General features: G+C 46.9%; 3 protein-coding genes across 4 annotated transcripts in view; 1 reads left to right on the forward strand and 2 right to left on the reverse strand.

Annotated features, from left to right (window-relative positions):
* Positions 1-1,499: 1,499 nt before the first annotated feature.
* Positions 1,500-3,744, reverse strand: LOC142576236 (uncharacterized). Its single transcript, XM_075686270.1, has 2 exons — positions 3,254-3,744; positions 1,500-2,028 (listed from the first exon to the last, which is right to left on the reverse strand). Exons 1-2 carry the CDS (start codon positions 3,628-3,630, stop codon positions 1,755-1,757), a joined length of 651 nt encoding a protein of 216 aa, XP_075542385.1. The 5' UTR covers positions 3,631-3,744; the 3' UTR covers positions 1,500-1,754.
* Positions 3,745-4,231: 487 nt separating this feature from the next.
* On the forward strand, positions 4,232-24,165 carry LOC142576234 (putative 3-hydroxybutyryl-CoA dehydrogenase). 2 transcript variants are annotated; one of them, XM_075686268.1, is made up of 6 exons: positions 4,232-7,200; positions 8,803-9,041; positions 9,314-9,520; positions 14,661-14,882; positions 17,410-17,718; positions 20,120-24,165. In XM_075686268.1, the coding sequence occupies exons 2-5, from the start codon at positions 8,811-8,813 to the stop codon at positions 17,635-17,637; spliced, it is 888 nt and encodes a 295-aa protein (XP_075542383.1). In that variant the 5' UTR covers positions 4,232-7,200; positions 8,803-8,810; the 3' UTR covers positions 17,638-17,718; positions 20,120-24,165. The 2 variants fall into 2 exon arrangements, with proteins under 2 accessions (XP_075542383.1, XP_075542382.1); XM_075686267.1 differs by lacking the exon at positions 4,232-7,200 and having other exon boundaries at positions 7,207-9,041.
* LOC142576235 (mitochondrial 2-oxoglutarate/malate carrier protein) overlaps positions 18,457-24,559 on the reverse strand; it is a 33,742-nt gene continuing 27,639 nt past the window's right edge. The window contains exon 10 of the mRNA XM_075686269.1: positions 18,457-19,348. Coding sequence (XP_075542384.1) covers positions 19,172-19,348 — 177 coding nt within the window. The 3' untranslated portion in view covers positions 18,457-19,171. The remainder of the gene's footprint in view (positions 19,349-24,559) is intronic.

Here is a 24,559-nt window from a genome sequence, read left to right on the forward strand (position 1 = left end):
ACACGACAGGGTCTATTTCAGAAGCGGTCTTTTCTGGAAACTGAGTTCGTCAATCTCTTTTACGGCCGAAAAGGAGTAGCCTGGAAACCAGTAGGTGCAAGCAATTATTATGTATTTTTTAAAAGATACGCAAATGCGTATTTTTCTGTCGCCTAGGCTCATCGCAAAAAATTATTCTATGCCTCGCAGAAGGTGCAGTAAACCCAGTAATGCTCATTTTCTACTGTACTCTGGTAAACAGGTCGAACGGGTTGTGGGTGTCATGTGATGATGCTTACAGACATGCACCGCGCAGACGTGGAAAATCGCGCACAGCATCGCGAGTATCGATGGCCAACGCCGCTGACAAAACAGCCCGGGGCGCACGCAAAAAGCACCCTGTGGCGGGAACACTGCGGCCAACGCGATAAAAGAAGCCCAACGTTGCCAGACAACTTGTGCACTTTGCAAGTCCTGCAAAGTATGAGAATAAAGCTTTGCTATAATGTTTCCTAATCTGGCATTGTTAAGCTTATTTGAAAAATGTGCAATACAACAACTTTTCACTTATATTTCAAGATGGATCACTTTAATTTGCCCGGTTTTGTTTTGAATGCCAGCGCCACGCTTTCGGTAGCGTGTCCAGAAGGAAACACTCAAAAGATATTGTCGGTGCCATGTGTCTGATGTGCAATGCCTCTTCATTAAAAGTCTTTCAAGTTGGTAAAAGACCACTTACGTAAAAGAGTTTTTGCATGCTCATGTGACAGAGGTATAAGCTACGTCCAAACAGCGTGAGCTTGTTCTAAAAGCGGGGATGGATGTATTCCAAGCTATCCAAGCTTTCCGCTTATCAATTCAGTCAGGATCGGCGTGTTTTGCTAGCGCGTAGTGTAGTCTACCACTGCTGTCAAACAAGCCCTTTCACCACCACGACGTTCAACTTCTGGCCGGGGCTTTGCCCTCTTGTCTTCTCCTCTGTCTAGTTTCCAGCGCGCTAGCAGCGACGAAACCCGCCGTGGTTGCTCAGTGGCTATGGTGTTGGGCTGCTGAGTACGAGGGTGCGGGATCGAATCCCGGCCACGGCGGCCGCATTTCGAAGGGGGCGAAATGCGAAAACACCTGTGGTGCTTAGATTTAGGTGCACGTTAAAGAACCCCAGGTGGTCAAAATTTCCAGAATCCTCCACTACGGCGTGCCTCATAATCAGAAAGTGGTTTTGGCACATAAAACCCCATAATTTAACTTAATTTAGCGGAGACGAAGACAGAAAGAAAGCCCGGTATCAGTGCAATAACGCCACTTACAGTTGGAGGATTCCAAAAATTTTTGCAGCACGACATTGGCAAGTGAGATCATTCTATGATTAGCTAGAAAAGTGTTTAAGTGCCCCTTTAATGTTGAACAGCCTTGAAAGCAGTGAAAACTATGTGAACTATTGCACAAGGATATCGCACAGCGTACAGACCACGTGATTAGCAACCACTTCAGCTGGAAGCTAGGTAAGAAAGTGTCAGCAATAGAGTCAGCGAATTTATTTCATGCACAACATGATGACCTTCTGTTATGCTATTGCAAAGGTAACTAGCACTAAAAGAAATCTTGCGATATTCACAGCCGCTGCCTGCATGATGCTTGTTTTCAAGAAGCACATATATTTCCACTGAGGCATACGTCGTCATATGCTGTTAGTCGCTACATAATCCCACACTGACAACAAAGGATTACAAAGCCGATAACACTTTTGTGGGGACAGTCACTTTTAGCGGCAAAGCTCAGCCGCAGTCCTGCAACCTGATATGGTCACTCCTGTCAGGGTCCCGCTCAACCAAGTTCATATGCAGAAGCACTTGTACATGTGGCGGCCAAAACTCCGGTCCCACCCTGATGTATCGTGCCTCTGGTGGATTGGCGCTGGCGTCCAGTAGCCTGTCCAAAATCTCGTTCAGCGCGAGATAGTTGTGTGCAGCAGTGTGTGCAATCTCATGTGGCTTCAGGTAGAATTTGTGGAGGTACTCGGAGATTTGTTTTTTCCGCGTGCTGGTCAGCCTGGAAATCACAACAGGTGGAACAGACACCAGTCAATGGCATGTTCACTGCACCTGCTGTGTTTGTGCAAGATTTCAAGACCCTTAGAGCTGAGGGACTTTTACACATTTTTGTTCTCTTCAAACAATGTAGTGCTGTGCAATCCTACGTTCACAGTTCCTTTACATGTTAACACTTTATGCACTTAACATGGTTGGCAGACACGGACAGCAAGTGACAAAAAAGATTGCAACACAACTTGAAACATGGCTAACTGGTCAGCTTTCGTTTTTAGTTTGCCCAAATGAGACAGACATCTTACAAATCTGCAGACATCGCCCAAAAGGTCACATCTGTAGATTTGCCACTGAAAATAGAACTTGGTTCTTAGTACACTACCATGTGTGTGTTCCTCCTCCAAATTTAAGCTATTGCTACATATCCAAAGATTTTTCTCGCTGTCTCGGCACAGAACAAAGTAAAATATGGTTTTATATTAGGGCCTTAAATTTTAAATTTGCAAATACTAAAACCATGACAAGACAATTAGGCATTGTGTAGCAGACTCGGAAAGTTGCAACAACTAGCACTCCAGTGCATGCTTTTTTTCAAAAGTCCATTTAGCTTGCTTGATCCCATGCCTCTCAAATGACCGTGACAGGCTTGCTATGTAATATTTTGTTGTGTTGAATAGATTCAACATCGAAATACATGTTTGGAGCGACTTCAATCAGACCAACAGTGGGCGAATAAGAAACGCTTAAACCCACAGCCAACACCAAAGGGACTGTCGCCTTGTCAAAACATTCGGTCAGGGATGACCGAAGTTTCCCTACTGACTTGATCGTTGTCCGATTTTTATTTGGAACAAGAATTAACTATGAAAAACTATCAAAAACAACATATCACTACCCAGCCACCTGATGGGCTACGGGAGGCGATACAACACAGGGCTCGGGGATACACGAGAGTCGCAGCGCACATTTGATCGCGATCGAGCCCAACCCGGATCGAATTTCTCTGTCGCGATTGGCTCCTTGGCGCAAGCTGAGGCTGGGAGCCAATCGCGATCGAAAACGGTCGTGTGACACCAGTATTAGTTTCTGCCACCTAACGTTCATTGAAATGGCAGTATCCGGGTATCCTTACATTTCGGCCTCGCCAAAATGCAGCAGCCGCTGCCAGCAGCACAGCCTCCCATTTCATACGGCAGGCTGCCAAGGCACACATTAAACATAGGGCTTACGTTTTCACTGCGCGGTAGTCACTCGGTACGGGCGACGCTCCGTTTTTTGCACCAGCAACGACTTTACTGTGGTCCTCCAAGTCGGCGATCTCCTCCTCGGCGGCTTTAACGCGGCAGGTGTACACAGCGAGAGTGCGTTCCAGGCTTTCCTGTTCATTTCTCAAACTCTGCAGGATCTTGTCCTTCAGCAGCGGTTTTGGTATGGCGTTGGGAACTCTGCCCACGGTCAGTTCCCGGTATACATTCAAAAAGCGGCTGTCGTAATCGGCGTCCGGCGGCATCGGTGCGGGCGTTTGCCGCAGTTTCTGCACTTCTTGCTCCAGAGCGGTCGCTCTAGCCACCAGGCCGTGGTCTGTTGTCATTTCTTCCTTAGACATCACAGGATAACAGTGCCAGAAAATGCTTCGTACACGTACAGATTTAACACCTACCGCCACTGGACGACGCTCTCGTTTTTGTCAAATTGATGATGACAACGCCTCCTTTGAGGGAAGAGGCATTGATGATGATGACATCGTTTGAGTGAGTTTAGCGGTTTAGCATAGAGGATTTCAGCATGGCTTTCAGATACCTCTAAGCATAATCATAAACCAATTTTAACCGTTTTAAATATCATAGTTTACTATTTTTTTTACTGCACAAGTTAAGTACGGTCGTGTTAGTCGTGTTAACTATAACATAAACACTTCTTTCTCTTACTTGCTTTCTGTGTTCTTGTTGCTATGACAACAGCGGGTTATTTGGTTTGCAAACTGCTGTTTCCTATCGCGGAACTTGATGGGTGCAGTGGAAGTAGGGCAGGGCGTCTGTCAGTCGCGACGGCAGCGAATGTAGTTGCTAAATGCCTGGAAGTTTTGCGCAATCATCTATGTTCGCAACCAACCGTGCACGCACAGCCAGTGCGTAGCAACGCAACATTTCTGAGGCAGAACACCTGCTCGCTGACGGTACAGTCAAGTCATCGCAAACGTGGTAAGTCAACCAGCAGCAGCAGTCTGACCTTGAATGTAAACAACGATCGATTAAAGCGCATAAAAAACGACAATGCCGTTCACCCGCCCATCATGCAGTGGTATTAAGCTTTCGCGGCCTGCTGTGGCAAAGTGAAATGTTTGCGTCGTATCACTCTGTGTTACGCACTTTGGTGCAATTTCTGTGTAGGCGCACACTCGCTATGTCTCTGAATATTTTCCTTTAGTTTACTTCATTACAGCTTTACGGTTAGCTGCTAACCAGCTGCGGTGCTTAACGTCTATCTTAGGCGGTTAGGAAGGCTCTAAACACGATGTGCGCGCATCAGGCAGAGCGCGCTGAACTCCTAAAAGTTAAAGCCACGGAATAATACATGAGTCACTGATAGCACAAACTTTCATCAACAGTTTGTTGTCTGCTTGTAGCTGTGGGCGGTAATGTATGTGTGTATGAGCGTACGTGACGTAAAATCCCGTTGTTTGCGCTCTAAGATAGTGGCTGGTTTCGTTTCTAAAGGTCTCTAGAGCTCGTGTTCTGAAAGCTACTGTTCGCGCCGCTTTTAGTAACATTTGGTATGGACATGTACTATTGATTCCTTCTAATTCTACTTCAAAATAAAGGAGCGCTCATGCGCATGTGACTATAGCTGATTCACATTGTTTATATTACACGCGGAAATGTTATATTTAACATTTACTCTGGTTTCAAACAACTACGCGTTCGTTTGGCCCTGCGAAGTATGTATTACCAGAGTCATTCAATTGAAGTACTCTGGTGTAACCAGTTTCTGAACCCTTTCCGAGCTTCATAGTGGTCTCGCAGGGCCGGGCCTTGTCTGTTCCAGCAATCTTGCAAAGGCTCCTCAAAAGCATTTTTTACTGGTGATTGAGTAGCAAAGGAAAGTAGAAATTTCTGTGCTACCAGCTAGTTGAGCCAGGAACCAAACCAATGATGGCTTGCTTGAAATAATAGCACTCTGCCAACTAGGATGCAGGCTCATCAGCACCAGGATGGGGTTCGGACAAGAGGATCATCGTTATTTCGCACCATTTGTTTGATGTATGCCAGCAGAAAAAAATAGTACTTATGATGACAATGAGGAAATATATGAGGCAATGAACACCCTGTGACATCAGCAGTAGAGAAAGTGGCTTTGGCAGCAATGTCTGTGGTAGCTGTGGCTGCTGTTACCTTCTCATAGCCCCCAAGATACCACGTAAAGGTTCATTCTCTCATGAAAGAAGTTCAACCAGTTCACAGATGCAAAACCTTGTTGCAGGCTCTGTGCAGATAACACAAGCAGACTAGCATGCTTTGTGCAGATTGTTTATGTGAATGCAACAGGGCATTCTTCTAGTGCATTTTCCACATGCAAACGGGGACAAAAATATGTACTGTGAAGATGCATCAGCTTAATGCACCAGACAGGAACAGAACACAAGCAGTTCTTAGTGAGTTTATATAAACACTGGCATGCCATGTCAACATTATCACCTAGAAGGTGCAATTAATTACTGGTTTATTCATATAAATGCATTTTCTATGGTCAGCCTATCTGTGTATACCCCTGTCTGGTGACTTAAGGCAATGAGTCTTCCTAGTACGTTATCCTCATTTACATGAATGAGATGCACTAAAGATGTGGTGTAATGCAATACTACTGTCAAGTTCCTGTAAACATGGTATATTTATCTCTTTGTAACAGCAGAAGGGAGGCTGAAGTACTGAAAGGAATTATTGAGGGAACGGTATTCAAGGAAGAGCAGCAGCAAAACAGTACATGACCAAACACCTCGATTCACCAGTGCACGAAGAAGGCAAAGCTGGAAAGAAAAATAATCGGAAAATCTAAAAACTGAAAACCTTTTGCCACAATGCATGATGTTTTCTTGTTCTCCTGGACAGAACATTGCTCTGCACAAACCTGCAAATGCTTATATCAGCAGATATTGCATGAAACTGTGCAAGACTCGCTGCTCATAATATAGCGCTTTTGTCAGTGTTACAGCTGAAAGAATAATGCACCTCTAAAGCTACGGTTGGCCCACGCCAAGTTCTGCAGCTGATCTGTAAAGCAGCACTGGGCTGAAACAGTTTAACCGGAGCCAGCAGTAATAGTCAGAAAGCAGGGTAGGAGAGAAAAGTAGGATTACATGGGTCTCCACTTCTCCACCACCAAGGAGCACCAGCTCCAAAAACGAAGGCAACGTGGATTAGAGTCAACATTGAAGAAAGTTTTCTTCTTCTTGAACAAAGGTTGCTCTTGTGCATGTGCGAATATGTTAACCAACTGATACCAGATGAAACAGTGCAACATTTACTTCGTATAGTATTGCACCAGCTATCGTATCGTTGCTTTGCATTATGAGTGATATGATTATTTTGATCTTGCAAGAATACAGTAAAGAAAGTGGAATACAGAAGTGCCATTACTTGTCAACAAGAGCTACAGGAGCAGCTGTCACTTTCTGGGGCATCACTTACGCTAAGTGTTGTCTACTGCAACAGGAAAACTGAAACACGCCCATGTTTTCTTCCACAGTATGCCTCTTGTGTTGGGATGCAATGCGTAGCTCTCTCGTTTGCAATAGTAGCAATACCGAAATCCCTTCACTAATGAATATAGTTAAAATAAATCTGCAGACTTCTGAGATTCTTCCAACTCTGAACTCGTTTCCTGCAATAGGAGCAGGCTGTCACAGTAGACTTTGCCATCCTGTTGAGGTGGAATCTCCTCAAGAAAAGTTTCATTGGGATGTGCGCAACATTGTCACTTTCTGCATGTCTGCTGCACATATGTAATGAAGTATGTCACGCTTGTTTTCCCACATTGTCCCGTTTTTCAAAGGATTTTTAAGAATTGCTTAATCTGAATGTTTATTGTGGTCTGACAGTCTTGGTGTTCTGCTGTTTTTGTTTTTATTTGCACAGTGGCAGTGCAAATCTCCATGAGGTGTTCTAGGCAAAGCAGATAGGTGAGTACCCATTTGTTACAGCTTACATCTGCTGGCCTGCCCCAGAATGGAAATGCTGTTCATTAAGGTTATGAGTATCGCGGCTTGTACAAGCCACATCACTCATTTCAGAGCTTAACTACTGGGATTTCTCACTCTTTTGAAATCTAGGTCTCACATTCACATTGTAGCCATTTTAGTAGTGTGCAATATTTTTAAATAATTCATATTTTAGTGGTGAATGATGACCAAAATGTATGACTCGAAAACGTCTCAACAAAAATAATATAGAAGGGAAAGAACTTTCCGTCTTTCTTTCTTTATGCAGGGCGTTTCTGCGAACACTGTCAAAAATTTTTTTTCATTATCTTTGGCAGATAGCACAATTCTAGTCCATGAGCCAGTCTGCTCAAAGAGGTGGACATTACTTGCCAAAGAAATGTATATACGTAATCGAATAATTAAGAAAAATGCACAAATTAAGTTTTTATCTAAGTATGTTATGGCACGTATTGCAATTTACAAATTCTAGTGGGTGAGACTGCAAGGCATATCCACGTGAAAAGAATTGTGTTGATGACATCATTTATGAGATATGCGCCATCAAATGTGGAGTAAAAATGCACTGTCATTCCACTTACTTTCCTAAGTCACTTCATTCATTGGAGCACATAAGTAACTGGAACGCCAATGCATTTCACTGCAAAGTTTGGGAACTAATATCTCGAAACTGGTGTCATCCTGAGAATTCGTTCTAAGTAGAGCAAATATGAGCACCGCCAGCATGCCCTTGCGAACCCCCTGGCTAGAATTTTTAAATTGCAATATGTGCCATAAGGTAATAAGTTAAAATCTTAATGATCTTTTAAACTTAGTTGATTATGCATTTGAATTTCTTGGGCAAGTAATGTTCACCTCTTCGAGTAGACCAGCTCACGGGCTAGACTTGTGCTGTCTGCCACAGGCAATTTTAAACAATGTTTGAAAGTGTCCACTGAAACACACGGTATTTTCCTGCTGTCAAAATGAGGGTCTCTTGCATCACAGTGTTTACAACTGCAATCTCTGTAACTCAGCCAGTTGTAAAGCCACTGCCAAGAATTGATGCCTGGTAAAATGGAACACGCAGTTGTGGTTTCACCTGTGGCCCTTAAGAACTTTGATATTGTGTGCATTAGAGCTTTACTTAAGCCTCTGCCATCCTGAGCAGGCACATGACCATTAGCACTAATCTGCATGTCAAAGACGGGCACTTAGCTCATGTTGCAACTTTAAGAGAATTGTTCGTTCTTGACAAAGGACAGGTTATGACCAGTTCGTTTTCATTTCTCACTCCCATTTCTCAATGCGCTTTATTTGCCTTCAGCTGCAAAAGAATACGAGGCAAGACTGGAAAGTAATAATGAACAAGCACAAAAAGAAGTAAGAACAGAACAACAAAAGCTATCATGCTTCTTTATAGCAATGCACTAGATGATGTAGACCAGAGCAGACCAACATCACTGATACTTACAGCATACAGCAGTCGGCTTGAGCAGCAAATGTTCAGCATCACGGCCGGTCAGGTGTTTTATGCAAGCAACTACCGTGCACCCAATGCAGCCAACTTTGTCCTTGCTGCAGCTGGCAACATGGTGCGTGTGGCCGTCATTGGTTGTGGTGGTCTGGGCGTTAACGTGGCGGGCGAACTGGCAGCTCAAGGGCACGAGGTGCGTGTGCATGATGCTCTGGCCGATGCCCTGGACCGAGTTGCACCCCGACTGGCCGAGGATCGCAAGGCGCTGAGGGAGTGCGGTCTCCTGCGCCAGCCAGGCTTCTTGGGCAGCGTGTTCTGTCTCAGCCGCCTTGAGGAAGCACTCAGGGTCAGTGTGGTCACGATCTTGTAGCAAATGTGATAATTTGCAGCGACAGACAGGAAAAGAGACATCACGTAGCACTTTTGCGTCGTCTCTTTTTCAGTCTGTTTGTATGTTTCCGAGCCACAATTTGGAATAATACTGAACCAACAAGCCCACGCTTCCACAACTTGTGGACAGGCTTTGCGGTTAGGTTTGTGCCTGCTTTGCGCCAGAGTGTTGCCTGATTCTCTGGTTTTCCCTCCTCGTTGCCAAACGGTGGCCACATTTTGGCACAGGAGGCGGAGCTGGTGCTGGAATGCATCACCGAGGACCTGGCAGCCAAGGTTTCCCTGATGGAGGTGGCCTCTCAGAGCTGCCGCCCAACGGCCATTCTGGCCAGCAGCAGCATGCGCCTGCCCATGGACGCCATATTTGAGCGGGCCTCAGGCAAGGACCGCTGCCTCGGCATACGCTTCCTCTTTCCCGTCTACGCCATACCGGAGGTGCGCCCTTTGCCTGTGCTGGTTTTCATGACCTCACGTTGCTTTTGCCATCTTTTTAATGGCAGTTAATTGCACCGAATAATGTTCATATCGTAGCTAATGCAAGGAAGACCCAACTGCGGCAGCATTGTGTTTTGAATTGTTCTTTTTATTTTTTATATCACACTGCACACACTGCACGGCCAGGATCTAACTTCCTCCTCCTTGACGGGCGCTGCACACGGAGCGAGTTGTGGCCTGCAGCCCGGGCCTGAGGCAAGGGGCGCTACAGGGCTCCCCCCGTAGAGCGGAAGCCAGAGGTGCCACCCAGTGAACGTGCTTAGATGTGACCACCCAAAGTGATGAAGGAATCGAGGCCATTTTGAGTGGAAGGATCGCGGGCGCAGGAGTGGCGACATAGGCAGCTTTGAGTCGGTCAGCAGCCACTCAAACCTGTCAGTCACACAATGACCGTTAATGTCCAGCGTGAACGTCTTAGGCGTTCGATGGAGTACACAGAGTGGTCCATTGTAGGCCATGGTGAGGGGTGGACGCACATGGTCACGCCAAACAAAGACATGGCTGCAGGAATCCATACCCTGGCTGACAAACACAGACGGGTGGTGCCGGTCAGCAGGAATTACAGGAGAAAGGTCACGAAACGTGGTGCGCAGCTCCTGGATGTAGGTGGAAACATCATGGGTGCAAGGTGGCAATGACGGCGCGAAGAATTCTCCAGGAAGGTGCAGGAAAATGCAGTAGACGTCTACGTTCAGCCAAAGAGCAAGCTAGGTCAGCCTTCAGTGCTGATCAGATGCCCAGAAAGACGAAGGGAAGGTGGACGAGCCAACGTTCCCTTGGCTGATATGGCTGATAAGTGGTAAGGGTAGCCTTCAGTTGTTGATGAAGTCGTTCCACCATGCCATTCGTTGAAGGATGGTAGGAGGTCGTATGGATGTGTCGAACGCTCAGGATGTTAACAAGCACGGTGAATAGGGCCGATTGAAACTAGCAGCCTCGGTCGGCGTTGACGACAGAAGGGCATCCGAAACGCAATGCCCAGCTGCTCATGAAAGCCGTAGCAACTGTCTCTGCCGTAGTGTCTGTAAATGGAAACGCCTTTGGCCATAGGGTGAAGCGATCCACACATGTGAGCAGGTAAGAGGTCCCACGTGATGGCAGGAGAGGGCTGACAATGTCGAGGTGGACATGGAAAAACCTTGTGTCTGGAGGCCAAAATGGAGAATTAGACGTGACAGTATGGTGGTGAACTTCAACACGCTGGCATTAAAGGCATGTTCACACCCAGCAACCGATGTCTGCATTGATGCTAGGCCAAAGGAAGTGAGTTGTGACTAGCTTCTGAGTCGCACAAATTTCAGGGTGGCTCGTGTTGTGCAGTTGATCAAAAATTACGCGACGAAAAGCCAAAGGCACGAAGGGTCGAGGAACACCGATGGATGTCTTGCACGTTATCAGCGAGGAAGAAAACGGAAGCAGGCACTCAGTGAAGGACAGAGATGTGGATAAGGAACAAAGGTGATGTAGCTCAGGGTCATTGCGCTGGGCGGCTGCTGGCTCCTCCATGTCTACCGGTGGTTGTGCCACCAGGGCATTGATGCGGGAGAGTGCATCAGCGGCAACATTTTCCGGCCCACGCACGTGACGGAGATCCATTGTGAACTCGGAGATAAAGCACAGTTGGCAGATCTCCCGTGCAGTGTAGTTGCTGTGATTCCTATGAAAGGCAAACGTCAGGGCCTTATGGTCTGTGACGATGTGAAAGTCCCGGCCCTCCAGAAAGTGGCGAAAATGCTTAATGGAGAGGTACACGACAAGGAGTTCTCGGCCGAATGTGCAGTATTTATGGCTTCAGTTTCTGTGAGAAAAAACCGAGAGGCTGCCAACCAGATACGTGTTGCTCGAGAACTGTGCCGACTGCCATGCACAATGCATCGGTGATGAGATGAGTTGGGGCATCAGGAATGAGATTTATGAGCATGGTGGCATCTGTCAGCACCATCTTGGCAATAGCGAAGGCAGATGCAGCTTCCTCAGCCCACTCAAGTGGCGCAGCCGGATCTTTTTTGATAGCCATTAGGTCGGTCAGAGGCTTCAGGATATTGGCACACTTCGGAATAAAGTGGCAATGAGAGTTCATTAGGCCCAGGAATTCTCTGAGTCTTCTTAGTGAAGTCGAGGGTGGAAAGTCTTGCATTGCCTTCACTTTGCTGGCAAGAGGCCTGATACTTTGTGGAGTGACAAGATGGCCTAACAACTCGATGATAGCGACACCGAAGAGGCACTTGTGTGGATTAATGACGAGACTGTAATCATCGATTCGTTGGAAAAAGGCGCGGAAGTGAGCTTCATGCTCGGGGCCGGATGAGCTTTCGACGAGGAGATCATCAAGGTAGGCGAACATGAAGTCAAGACCTCGCGTGACCTCATTGATAGTGCGCTGAAAAGTCTGTACAGCATTGAGCAATCCAAAAGGCATCCTCACATACTCGAAGAGGCCAAAAGGGGTGGTAATGGCCGTCTTTGGAACGTCAGCAGGTTCCACGGAAATTTGATGATAAGCTTTCACTAAGTCAATTTTACAGAAGATCGTGCACCCAGCGAAATTCGATGTGAAGTCTTGTATGTGAGGAAGTGGATAGCGGTCTGGTAAGGTGTGGGCGTTCAGAACGCGGTTATCCCCACATGGTCTCCAGTCACCAGGATCTTTCTTTGGCACCATGTGGAATGGCAATGCCCGGTTGCTTGAAGAAGGTTGCACAATGCTTAGTTCAAGCATGTGGTAAAACTCGTGGCAAGCAATGGCGAGGCGGTCTCCAGACAGCCGGTGAGGCCGAGTAGAGACCAGTGGTCACGATGTGGTGAGTGATCGAGTGCTTCACTGGTGAGTCCCTGGTATGTGGCTTCGTAAGATTGGGAAAATCAGCGAAGATTTCTGCATACGGCGAAGCAAGCGCAAGAGCTCGAAGCCCCATCGATGTGGCGGTGCAGAGTACACCATTGATGGAGAGGCGTGTGCTCAGATCGATGAGGCGATGGGCATGCATGTCACCGCAAGGTTGAAGAAACTGAGGAAGTCAGCGCCGAGAATAGCTTACAAAACATCAGCAAGAATGAAAATCCAGCAAAACGTACGGCGTAATCCAAGGTTAAGTGTAAAACACTGTTGACAATATATGTGGATGGCGGAGTTTATTGCTTGGAGCGGGCAGGTCTGTTCATTGCGACAGCAATCTGTACAAGTGGACGGTATGACGCTAACCTGGGCTCCTATGTCGACAAGGAAGCGAGCGCCACTGATCTTGTCAGAAACGTAGTATAGGCGGCATGTCCTTCAACCAGTGGCCGGTCGCAGCATTTCCCAACCAGGAGCACGGACATGTGCGCTTGCGAGCAAAGGTGCCGAATACGCGGTGGTACCAGCACACAGCTGAAGACGAGCTGTCGCATCGCACGTCGGATGTTTGAAACTCTGGAGAGCGCGGGGGCGCTGGGGAACGACTGCAGGATCGGAACCTCGACAAAGATCGATGTGAGAAGGGCACAAGAAGGGCATCCAGACGGCCCCTGTCGCGAGCGTAGGGGCTGAGGCAGTAACTGGAGACGGAGTCGTAATGGCGCTGAGTCAAGGGATCATACACCCGCATGTAGTCCGCAACTCGGTCAGCCAGTTTAGCGAGCTTGTCTAATGGCACATCACCCGCAGCCGCGAGAACTGGGACCGTGTTCTGTGGGAGGCGCTGGAGGAACAACTCACGCAGCAGCTTGTCTCGTTGAAAGGTGAGAACTCCGCCAAGAAGCTGGCACATGCGTCAAAAGAACTGTGAAGGGCAACAGAGCTCCGTGGCTGTGAGGAGCTGCTGTGCTCTGACTTGCAGGAAATGGTAGCTACCGTCAACATGTTGAAGGGATGGGTCAGGTCCGGCGAGGTGATAATATCCACTAAGTCCTTGGCGACGTCCAGAGATAAGAAGGACACCAGGTATGTTCACTGTTGATATGCCGGAGACAGAAGTGCGCCTTGACCTGCAGGAGCCAGATGCTGGGGCTGTTGGGCCAAAATGGTGGCAGGTTGATGTGTTGGAACCGCAGCACCGCCAGGTCGGGTGACCTTCTGGGCGTTGTCACTAGCAGGAAGAGCAGTAGAGCCAGCAGGATGCATGCCGGAGGGTTGGAGCTGCATGTTCTTTACCAGGTCGCCAAATCTTTCAGAGATAATGTGAGGAAAACCCAGCTCCGGCAGCGTTGGGTTTTGAACTGTTCTTTATATCTTTTATATCGCACTGCGCAGCCTGCACGGCTGGGAGCTAACTTCCTCCTCCTTGATGGAGCGAGTTGTGGCCTGAGGAAGAGGGCATTACCCTCACAATAGTCACTGTACCACTTATCCCTGCAATGTTGAAAGTAGGCAACATTCTTGCTGTAATGAGTGAACACTGCACATGTGTGTGAATGCATACTGTATTAACCTGAATTTGAGTATTCTTTTGCCTCCACAGGCTTAGTATGCTTAGAATGGCCCTACTGTACTAGTCCAATCACAACATCTTGTAATTCCAGTGTTATCAGTTGTACGGTAGTCACGAGGAATAAGATTTGCAGACTTCTTGGGCTCGCAGGTACACGGTCGTCCACTTCCAATTTGAACACGGCTCCGGGCGGCCGGCGAGGCCGGCGCTCCGCGGAGCGCCGCTCGTGGGCGCCGGGGTAACTAACGCGCCGGCGCACTGGCAGCCACAAGCGTGGCCGCAGCCGCGTCGTCTGCTACAGCGCGCCTGCACTAGTGTGTACTGGCGGCTGAGGCCACACCAGTGGCTGCCAGTGCGCCGGCGCGTTAGTTACCCCAGCGCCCACGAGCGGCGCTCCGCAGAGCGCCGGCCTCGCCGGCCGCCCGGAGTCGTGTTCAAATTGGAAGTGGACGACCGTGTACATGAAGGTGCATGTTGCTTCCTAACATATAGTACATGTACAAGTTTTTTTCTAATACACTTTAGTGCAGAGTAGTAAACAGTTTTTAATCGTCGACAGTTACCCCACTTTTCAGCTGCTTTCATTCCAAAAGAAGCACTGTCCTGAAAGTTGTGCCTCTCAGTGTAAGTAGGTAGCTGTGCCTGAGAACTTTGCCACCACTGCTTTGCAGGTGGAAATACAGTTGTGCAGAGGGACTTCCATGGCAACGCTCTCGTGGGTGCGGGGTTTCCTGGAACGCATGGGTAAAACTGCCTTTCTCCGTGCTGGGCCCGAGCCCCTGGTGCTGTCAGAGCGAGAGCGCGAGGCGCGGCGTTCCGCACTTGCTTTGCTGGGCCGGACAGCCATGGCTCGACAGCCACCACCCTTCTCCCCACCCGATTTGGCCAGTCCTGTGAGTGGCTCTGCTCTCCATCTTGCTATTACCCCAGTGTCCAGTTGTAATGTCATCGGCGCAAATGTGTCCTCCCCTGCAGAGGCCGGCAGGATTTAAAAATAATATCTCCCTTCACTCTAGGTTCGCATTCACATATGCTACAGGTTCTTGCGCAAGTAACTGGGGCATGTGAACTGGAAAGAATTTTGCATGCGGCCTTTATAAACAGGTCCCCTAAGTGTGCAGGTAAACTCTCGCATTGTGCCAGCAGATGAGATGTGCCAGATGTTCCACTAGTGTCTCCCAGCACCTCTGTACAAGTGATATATCTTCAAAACAGAAAAGAAGCGTTGGCAATGTCTCCAAGAATACACATGCAGTAGCATGTGCATGCTGCCCCTGCGAACACCACCCAAGGGTGATGTATGTCTTGCAATCTCTTGTACTTGTATAAGTAAATGACAACAAACTTGTTTTGGCTGATGTGAAAAGGTCTCGCATACTGTGAAACTGCCAAATTTGTATATTGAGGCAGGTGTTTTTCACAGTTAAACACGCTGACACATTGTGAAGGCAGACTGGGCATGTGGACGGGAGGCTGCTGCAAGGGTTGACGGGAAGGAGAGCAGCACAAAGAGAGAGAACATTCGGGCAGCACTCGTGCATGTTGTGTGCGCAGCTAGAGATGCAGGAGTGCTATTGTGGAATGGTGGAACCGCTGTAATGGCTGGACTTGGTTGCAACTTTCCCTCCACCATGGTGTAGCAAATGGCATGTTGAGGCAAGTCAACTTAACAAGTAGGGGCTCGTCTGAGCAGTGAGGAAGGACATGACCAATGGTGCAACAGCAAACGCTGCCGTGATTCTGTCTTCACTCGTGCGACAGCTAATTGCATCATCTAGAAGTGCACCCATGAACCTAACAGCATGCTTCGTTCACTCGTGTGTCTTTATGCAACAGTGCGGTGCACATGTCCATACTTCATGAATAAAGGGAAAATGAGACATCCACCCGTTCGCAGCAATTGCTACAAAGGAAAGGTTTCCTTTGTAGCAATTGCTGCAAACGGGTGGATGTCTCATTTTCCCTTTATTCATTGCTTCTCTCCACCTTGCGGGTTTCCGCAGAACTACTACGTCCATACTTCATGTGCAACATAACTATAGTGGGGTCATGTGATCGTAGTACCACTGCACATGTTCTTTAGTCAGGTGGTTGAGGTCTCCTGACTTTTGTGCAATGTGGTGTGATACATCATGCTGGTAAACTTTTCCTTCAGCCTGTCTTCCTTCTCAGTAGCCCAGAACAGACAAAATTTCATCACATAAATATGCGCATCTTAGCACAAAGCAGTTGCATGTGACAGCCAGAATTCCATGCAGCAACAGCTGCATGCCGCACTAAGTTCGTGTCGCCTACAAGTCACGGCTCTGGGCGCCTAGTGTGTTGGGCTTACATCAATGATACATTGTCATTGCGGGCAGTGTGGCATTCCCATACCATCAGCGAGGCTCACCACTCAACACATGTGCGCTTGGGCCCCTTGTCTGCTCTACAGTTAGTAGTTCTCATGAATACCTTTGATCAGTGGCTGAAGTTCATGTACGTTTAAAATTTGACTACTGCAACAGAGGGTATGCCAAATGAGAGAGCACCAAGGCTGCCAGTATACACTGCATATCAGAAGACAACACACAATTAAAGAAAATACAAATGTAAATAAAGATAAAACAGTATAATCTGATGCCCTCTATGCAATATTGTCTTCATCTGTTGCAACCTAAAATTTTTACATTAGGTAAAATCCTGTAATGTTTTCACATTTTTTTGGTTCCACTGTACAACACAGTAGTATATTCTTCTATGGTAATTGTAGGCAGCACGATAAGTACTCTAACTTCCACATTGTTGCAACAAAAGTATGAAATGGAGTTTACTGTGCTGAAAGTTTCACTGTGTATAATCTGTCACTGGTTTTGCAGTAGCCATAGTGTTTGAAGTGTGACGCAGTGACATCGATGGTGTCCACCAAAGCAGCTTTCTCAGTTAAGTTCTCGCCATTCCTTGACAAGCACACACACTCACACCAATCTTTCAACACCCTTGCAGTATTGTCAAACACAGTCTATTACCAGTTATCAGGCAATGATGTGGAGGGTACCCACTGATTAGGCAGGAAGTTCAGCCCTCAACCTCTTGATTGCAACCTTAGTTCTCTGTGAATTGGAGCAAAACAACACCTGTGTCCACACATATCCAAAATTGCTGCTGCAAATAAAGCATCTAGCTTGCTTATTAAGTAGGAGCGTCCTTATCACGAAAGGAAGTTTTTAATCACTCTTTCGGCTGTCGTGAAAAAAAATGCCAGTAATGGCAATAGTCAACGGATGCACACCCACTACTTCTCTCTCTCTCTCTCTCTCTCTCTCTATTGAATTAATTGCTTTGTTAGCATCTCGTGTCTGTGACGAGTTCCGAGCATGATGTGCACAGTTATCTTCTTTTTCCCTCCCGCTAATCATTGGCTCCCCCTGGTGTTTGCAGGACACGCTGTGCAGTGCCCTCACGGCCGAAGTTCTGGAGGCTGGAGGTGCAGGCGGCCGCGACAAGGACTGCGTGGTGTGCATGGACGAGGAGCGCAACTGCGTGCTGCACCCCTGCCACCATCTGTGCACGTGTGCCGCCTGTGGCCGCATGCTGCTCAAACGACAGGACGCCTGTCCCATCTGCCGACGGCACATCACCTCCATCTTTCGCGTGTTCCACTCCTAAGCTGCACGTGTGCCAGCTGCCGCCTGTTGGAACGTCGCCAACAGTTTTTCCAAAGAAGCACGCCACTTGCCGCTGCCCAAGGTGAGCACTTTGATTTTTATGCCCCAGACCAAGCCCCGGACCGTGAGGCATGCTGTAGAGGAAGGCCCAGGGTTGATTACCACCAGATGGGTTATCGCAACATGCACCAAAATCTCGTAGTGCAGTATTTTTGCTGCCTGCCCGATTGGAATCTGGCCGCCATGCCTCCACCAAGGTTTCTTTCTTTCCGCAGTTTCTTACAATGCTTGTGAGAAACTGCTCGCAACACTCGCATGTCGTAATAAGAGATACCACCACCGACTGTCAGTACTCGCTATGCTGGAGAGGCACCTGTGTATTGACTGTGCCCTGCTTTTGGCATCACATTCTCTCTTACCTTAAAACCAGAGTGAAGCATTGGCACAAGCCTGTTGACTGGTGGGCGCTGCAATGTGCTAGTAGGCACGGCACTGCAAAAGTTCGTGTTAACCAGTGCGCATTGGTGCCAGAGTTCATGTCAATTAGGTGTTCTTGGCATTGTGTGTATCGGAAAGCAAATAAAGGTTCCCAAAATGTTAATTTTAAACAGTGTGCCTGAAAGGGAGCTCATCATGGTAGCAAATAATTTCCTGTTTACACTTAGTGATGGTTAGGCTCAGCTAACCACCCTTTGAAAGTTTTTGCTCATTCACTAAGCATGCTGCATCGTGCGCAGATCCGATCAATACCTATGCTATACTAGTTAAGGTCATCTGAAGCACTGCTGGTAATAGGCAAGAAGTATAAAGGGAACCGAGGGTCTTTGATGTTTTTTATTAGTTACAACCACATGAAGCTAACAGGCAATGGAGCACAGGAAAGCACAAGAGTAGTTTGCTGTTCCTTTTAATTGAAACATAGAAATAATAAGAAAATGGGAAATGAAAGCAAGGAAAGTGGTGGGAGCCAGAGGCACATCATCCGCATCACACATTCAATGCTGTACCAATTGAGCTACAACGCACAGCCTATCTACTTTCTTGTGTATTTTGTACGTGTGCCAGATCTAGCCCCAGGAGTGTCAGCCAGCACTAATCAGAATCATGGCAGTGGATTTGGAACATCCTTTCATAGGCAGGTGTCACACGTAATGTGAACCTTAAGGGCAGGCATCTCGCCCGTGAGAAGTGTTGTGAACTGGTTTAACTGAGCTGTGTGCAAGGCAGACTGCTTCATTATCATCGGATTCTTCACACTCGTTGAGCCCAAAAATGCAAATACGTATTTTATTCTTCTCTAACAGCCACCCGACAAAAAAATGCTTTGAGGCCCTCCCTGGCCCACACAAGACAAAACTCTACAGACCAGCTACACGAAGAAGAGGAGCCACTGGTGCCCCCTGGCAGCAATGGACTCTGTGCACGCAAGCGGTCACGAGAGTAGACGAGATGACCGCTGGCCGGCCGGGACGAAAGACAGATGGTGATGTGGCTCCTTCCCATGTGGGAGGATGGGGCAGGCAGCCCCTCGAGTCTCACAGTCCTCCCCGTCCTTCGGTGTCCCCGAGAATGACTCGGTAGTAGAACTTGTTCATCTGCTCCAGGAAGATGAATGTGAGCACCGTGTGCGGTCCCAGCCGAGCATAGTACGGGGTAAAGCCCTTCCACAAGCTGAAGAAGCCCTCGTTGCGTACTACCTTGGACAGCACGTCCTGTGGCAGAGGGGAAGTGGAAAATCAGCCATAGTCGCACTGCACGAGGGCGAGAGTGTGTACTAAATGCTGTGAACACAGCACCACCATAGTGTGCATCTTGTTGTGGTAGGAACTTTTTACAATTTATTTATCTAAGGATGGGGTGGGGGGGAGGTGTCTTGTTACAGCTTTCACTGAATCGACTATTTCTTCTTGCACTGTGGTCTAATGGTACCGTGGCAACAAAAAAGGATTAGCACAAGTGACCAGGTCCTGCTGCTGAAGATAGATTATAGTAAAAATGCCAGGATGTCCCTTTTTCTCACAAGGTCGTGGGATGAAATCCTGGGCATGGAAGCCGCATTTCAATGGGAGCGAAATGCAAAAGCACCCGTTTACTTAGATTTAGATGTTAAGGAACCCCAGGCGGTCAAAATAAATCCGGAGTCCCCCACTACGGCATGCCTCATAATCAGATTGTGGTTTTGGAACGTGAAACCCCATATTATTATTTCTTTTTCTCACACCCAGAGGTGGTTTGGTAGACAGTTGTGCCTAGGCAAGAGTGATCAGGCTGGCCAGCATACGTATGAACACATGATGGGAAGATCATGGTACATATTCATGATCAATGCAATGCTGGTTTGGGCGAGTGCCGACCTCCCCCTCACTGCAAACATGGAAAGAGCTCAGGACTCTTGCTGCTCTGCCTATTCATGTCATTTGTGCAAATATTTTTTTCGTTGCCACTGCAAGGCAACTATGGTTAACATGATCACCTTTTTTTAGGTGGACTGCACAGTATTTGTGGCTTCACTCTGCCCTCTTCATCGGGAGTGCACAGCGTGGGGCCCAATGCCAAAAGCACTTGGCCAGCCAAACACAGCCACACTGCACCTTTTCAGGCTTGTGAGCATGCTCTGTATAGCTGCTCGAGACAGCTCGTCAGTGGTAGCTGTCATCACTGATTTCATGCTTATGTGTCAGTGGAAGGTTACGATCGACTGAAATGCAGGAAAAGGTGTACAACAGGAATGTTGCAAGGGGGATCTGCTGCATGTGACAAGGAATCGCTTTGCACACAAGTGCTTGCCTTGCTCATCATACCTTCGTGGTCAAGCAGCGCACTGACAAAGACAACGCCAAGACACACAAGAAAATCTGACGCTCACTGCTCGTCCTTTTCAGTGTGCTGCTTCACCACCAAGGTATGACGATTAATCACCAGCTCGCCCAACTTTCCACATTACTGAACTTCCTTGACTCGCTGCGTGTGAGCGCCGTCAGATAATTCACACATGTGCAATGCAAGTGATAATGGCACTGTAAAACCTACTGTGACAGGGGAGAAATGCAATATCTATGTAGTATACTCATTTATTGTGTTCCCTCTCTTTTCCCTGTTCTTGTTGAGTTGCCAAGCTTTCTTTTTGTTTTCCAATGAGATTTTTTTGCATTAATCCATGAAGAGCCATACACTCGCAGTAAAGAATGATGACTGCACATTGCTTCCAAGTGATTTACAAGACATTTCTAACCCTTTCAGTGCCACTAATGAACCAGTACATTGCTGCGTGTATATCAGAACAAATCTAGTTAGGTGATGGGGAAACAAAGAGAAGAATGTGAAGACCATACCAAGGGTGCTTCTGCCATTATCCATGTCATTTCTTCCCTTGTGCATAACCAAAATAAACTGTTGTGTTTGTTTTATAATAGACGAGAGAGAAAAAAACGAACACTAGGGATGCATCACTTCCGAAAAAATTAAAAGCGTTCGTACACTACCATTTCTTCTGCACACCAATTTTCACGTTTTATATACATAAATATATATATGTAGAGCAAGTCATAGAGGGGAGTGAATTTAATTCTTGCAAGCCTAAAATGGCATTCGCTTAGGCACATCACAATGAGATTGTGCTGGCACAATCTATGTTAACTAAGTGTTGGCCAGAAAAGCCATTTTTTACGCTTTGGTGCTGGTGAGGCAATTGAGGAAGCTGTCTCTGTCACAATTTTGGCACAGTTTAAGGAATCTGAACCTGTCTGCATCCCTGAAGAAAGATTTACAAAGCCTATTGATGGCACAGATCAAGAAAGAAGAACTTCCATGGTTTCAGAGTTGCATGCAACAGGCAATGTATGTATTGCTTGCCCTTGCTGCAACGTTTGTGCAGCAGAAGCCATTTCTTTAAGCTGCACGCCTCCGTAAGTTTATAAGGCATCTGTCATCTCGTTGTTGGTTCCCACCATCGTCTGCAGCCACTCAGAAATTGTTCGCGTGTTTGTTATGGATTGGCTTTCCAAATCTATCCAGTAGTAATGTTTTGGACAGCTGCTACTCTTCATTGCCTGGTGGCTGCTGCTTATGTCTTTCACTAAGATCATGGCTGAGAATGTCGGCAACTGTTGAAACAATGTTGCGGAGTAACAAGTTGAGTGTTGCTCGGCTTCTGGTCTGTCCCTAACAGAGAATGAAATGAATGGCTGTTGTATGACTGACTTATGATGGATGCTGTTTAAATGCTTGTGGAAGCATTCCTGTGAAGACCACTATACCCTCACAGAAGTGGACCATGGTTGTGCCGCAATGTCGACTATATTATGTTCTTTGCTTCACTAAGAATGTGAGCGACATTTCATTTTTCCTTGTTGGTGCGATGGATGTTAACAAGCTGTGGGAAAGTTGATTGTTGTTGCTGTCATATTAAGAACTCTGTAGACTTCTCTCTGCAGATGAGTGTACGCACTGACTCTTTCATGTGTACGTAACTTGCTTCAAGCAGACCGGAGAGAGTGTACGCTAGTTTTAAGTGACATAGTCTTTCAGTTCTTCAGCGGTCATGAGAAGTTCTGCCATAGCAATGTCGCTGCCATTCCTACCAAGAACTATTGTTGCAATCGCAATGTTTGCAGTGCCATTTGCATGTTCCATGGTTTGCCAAGGATTACTGTGACCAAAGAAAACATTTTCTGTGGACCACTTTACTTGAAGATGACCATGTTCGGAAGGCCCACAAATCTCTCTGGTGTTTTATCTCAGTGTTAGAGTAGAGCTTATTTTACGGGTCTCGGTAATTATGCTGATTTTTTGCTGTCCAGCAGTGCCTGCAGTATGAGTGACAGCTGTGATACAGGAAGATGCCGGTTGTTTTTTGCCCAGGATGGGTATATACAACATGAGATTTACAGCAGGCAATTTTTTTCTGCTTTTCACATTCTGATACTTATTATTTTTCTTCTATGTGAGAGACCTCTCAGGGATATGTTGAGGTAGGTTGCCCGGTACTGGCCTTCTTGCATAACTGCATTAGTCATTACAAGCTCTATACAATCATTATATATATATATATATCACTATATGTGCAGCCTTTCTCAAAAGAAACAAGACCCCTGCATGCATGAGTACAGCTGACCCTGGGATATGCAGTCAGCCTCCTGTTGTGCCCTTGCCCTTCAGAACTTTTCAACACCAAGAGTTTCATGGGTGCAACAAGATGCAGCTAATGGCGATGTCCTTGAGTGATTACTTTTGAAAATTCAGTCATTATCTCAAGACTTTGTGCGACTCGGTATTGGATGCATCAAAGCAGACTAGACTTCCGTCAATTAAACTCCAGTTAAGTCGATCCCAACCGCCGCCCACGCATTTCTATGGGCCCAAACTTTCATTACTTTGATTCTAAAATTGGCCTTCGCCGGATAATTCAAACTTGACTTGAGAAGTCGGCATGCACGCACCTGATTCCTATATGGTGACCCCAACAGCGACCCCTTTAGTGACAGCGTCTATCTCGGCAGAGCTTAGGGTACAGTTGGACACATATGTCATGTCCTGTTGAAAACGCCTATTGTTGGCCTACCCTAGGAATATTTTCAAGCAATAACCGTGGCTCAGAATGTTGGATTATGGTATTTACCCAGTTCTAATGCGGGCCTTTTTTTTTCCTTCCATGTGAAATTGGCAGAAAATTGCGAATACAAAACTGCCTTCACGGCATTTGCAAGCCTTACCGCATAACACTGATGTATTGAGGCGAGGCTGACTATATGAACCTGGCCACCATTGTGCAACACATATTTTTCTTACTGAAAATTGTGAGCATGTTAGATTTCTACTTTCTTTTGGTGCCTTAGTGTCATTTTCTACGTTAGTTTTCTACTTTGGACAAATTGAAAGTAGTCTCCCATTTGATTTGGGGGCACATGAGAATCAAGTAAATACTGGCAAATGAATCAGTGGTGTATTTTTTTTATGTTTATTCTGCATCTTGTTTAATTCGACCCGGCGGACAATTCGATCAATTTCATCGGTCCCGTCAGGGTCAAATTAACGGAAGTTGACTGTTTAGGGTCAACAGCTTTCCTGGCGTTGTGCACAGATGGCGAGCTCAGCACGGTGCCAGGAATGCTGTCACCCGTATACGCCAATGCCAATCTAGTGGCCAGTCAAAAGTGATCGTATCCTCGTAAATGATCGCTCAAGGATGTCATCCCTGGCTGCATCACAAATAATAAGATCACCACCCCAGGACTACGCAACACTCATGCTCCTAGCAGCTTTGCTTCTTTTGGCATGAGCTGTACATTTCTGTTTGTAATTCTGAAGAACACGAGGGCAAAAACACACCCAGCATCACTGGCACAATTCAATATCTTTATCTGTTTTCTAGTACTAAAGCATATAATGTTAGCATTGCAGCCAGCAATGTGTACTTTTGACTTTGCAGGGTGAATTCATTTGTGTGCATCCATAGCTGCGTGTATGTGTTACTATTTCAACACACACATTGTGCCATTTGTTTACCTTCAATAAAAGGTTGTTGACAATACCACTCTAGTTGCCTCGTTCATTGCAAAGCCAGCAATGCTGATGTGCTTTGTTATTAACAGGTTCAAAGGAAGCCAGTCTAATATTGCATCATTAGTCATCAAAGCATTTGTTCTTCAAGAAAGATTGCAAGCTGACCGAGTCATAAATGTAGTGCTTCTTAGAAAAATCGCTACCCAAATGAGCAGAGCAAACTGCTGCAGGGGGACTTATTTTGGTGCCCTCAAAAAGCAACCTTTCCATGTGAAAAGAAAACATTCAACCTCGCACAGGTAGGAAGCCCAGAACACCACTGCCTTTCTGGTGCACTCAGCCTACAATTGGGGCTACTCTAAAGGCTAGCAATGGCAGTGCAAGGCCACTTGAATGGGGTGGCAATATTTTCATCTGCAAAA

The sequence above is a fragment of the Dermacentor variabilis genome, chromosome 3, assembly GCF_050947875.1.
Source record: "Dermacentor variabilis isolate Ectoservices chromosome 3, ASM5094787v1, whole genome shotgun sequence".
In the NCBI taxonomy this organism is placed as follows: domain Eukaryota; kingdom Metazoa; phylum Arthropoda; class Arachnida; order Ixodida; family Ixodidae; genus Dermacentor; species Dermacentor variabilis.

Coding starts and splice junctions, on each gene's coding strand:
- LOC142576236 (XM_075686270.1), bottom strand. CDS start 3,630: ATGTCTAAGGAAGAAATGACAACAGACCACGGCCTGGTGGCTAGAGCG. Junction 2,029..3,253: donor GACTACCGCGCAGTGAAAAC/GTAAGCCCTATG, acceptor TGTGATTTCCAG/GCTGACCAGCACGCGGAAAA.
- LOC142576234 (XM_075686267.1), top strand. CDS start 8,628: ATGCTTCTTTATAGCAATGCACTAGATGATGTAGACCAGAGCAGACCA. Junction 9,521..14,660: donor CCGTCTACGCCATACCGGAG/GTGCGCCCTTTG, acceptor ACTGCTTTGCAG/GTGGAAATACAGTTGTGCAG. Junction 14,883..17,409: donor CACCCGATTTGGCCAGTCCT/GTGAGTGGCTCT, acceptor TGGTGTTTGCAG/GACACGCTGTGCAGTGCCCT.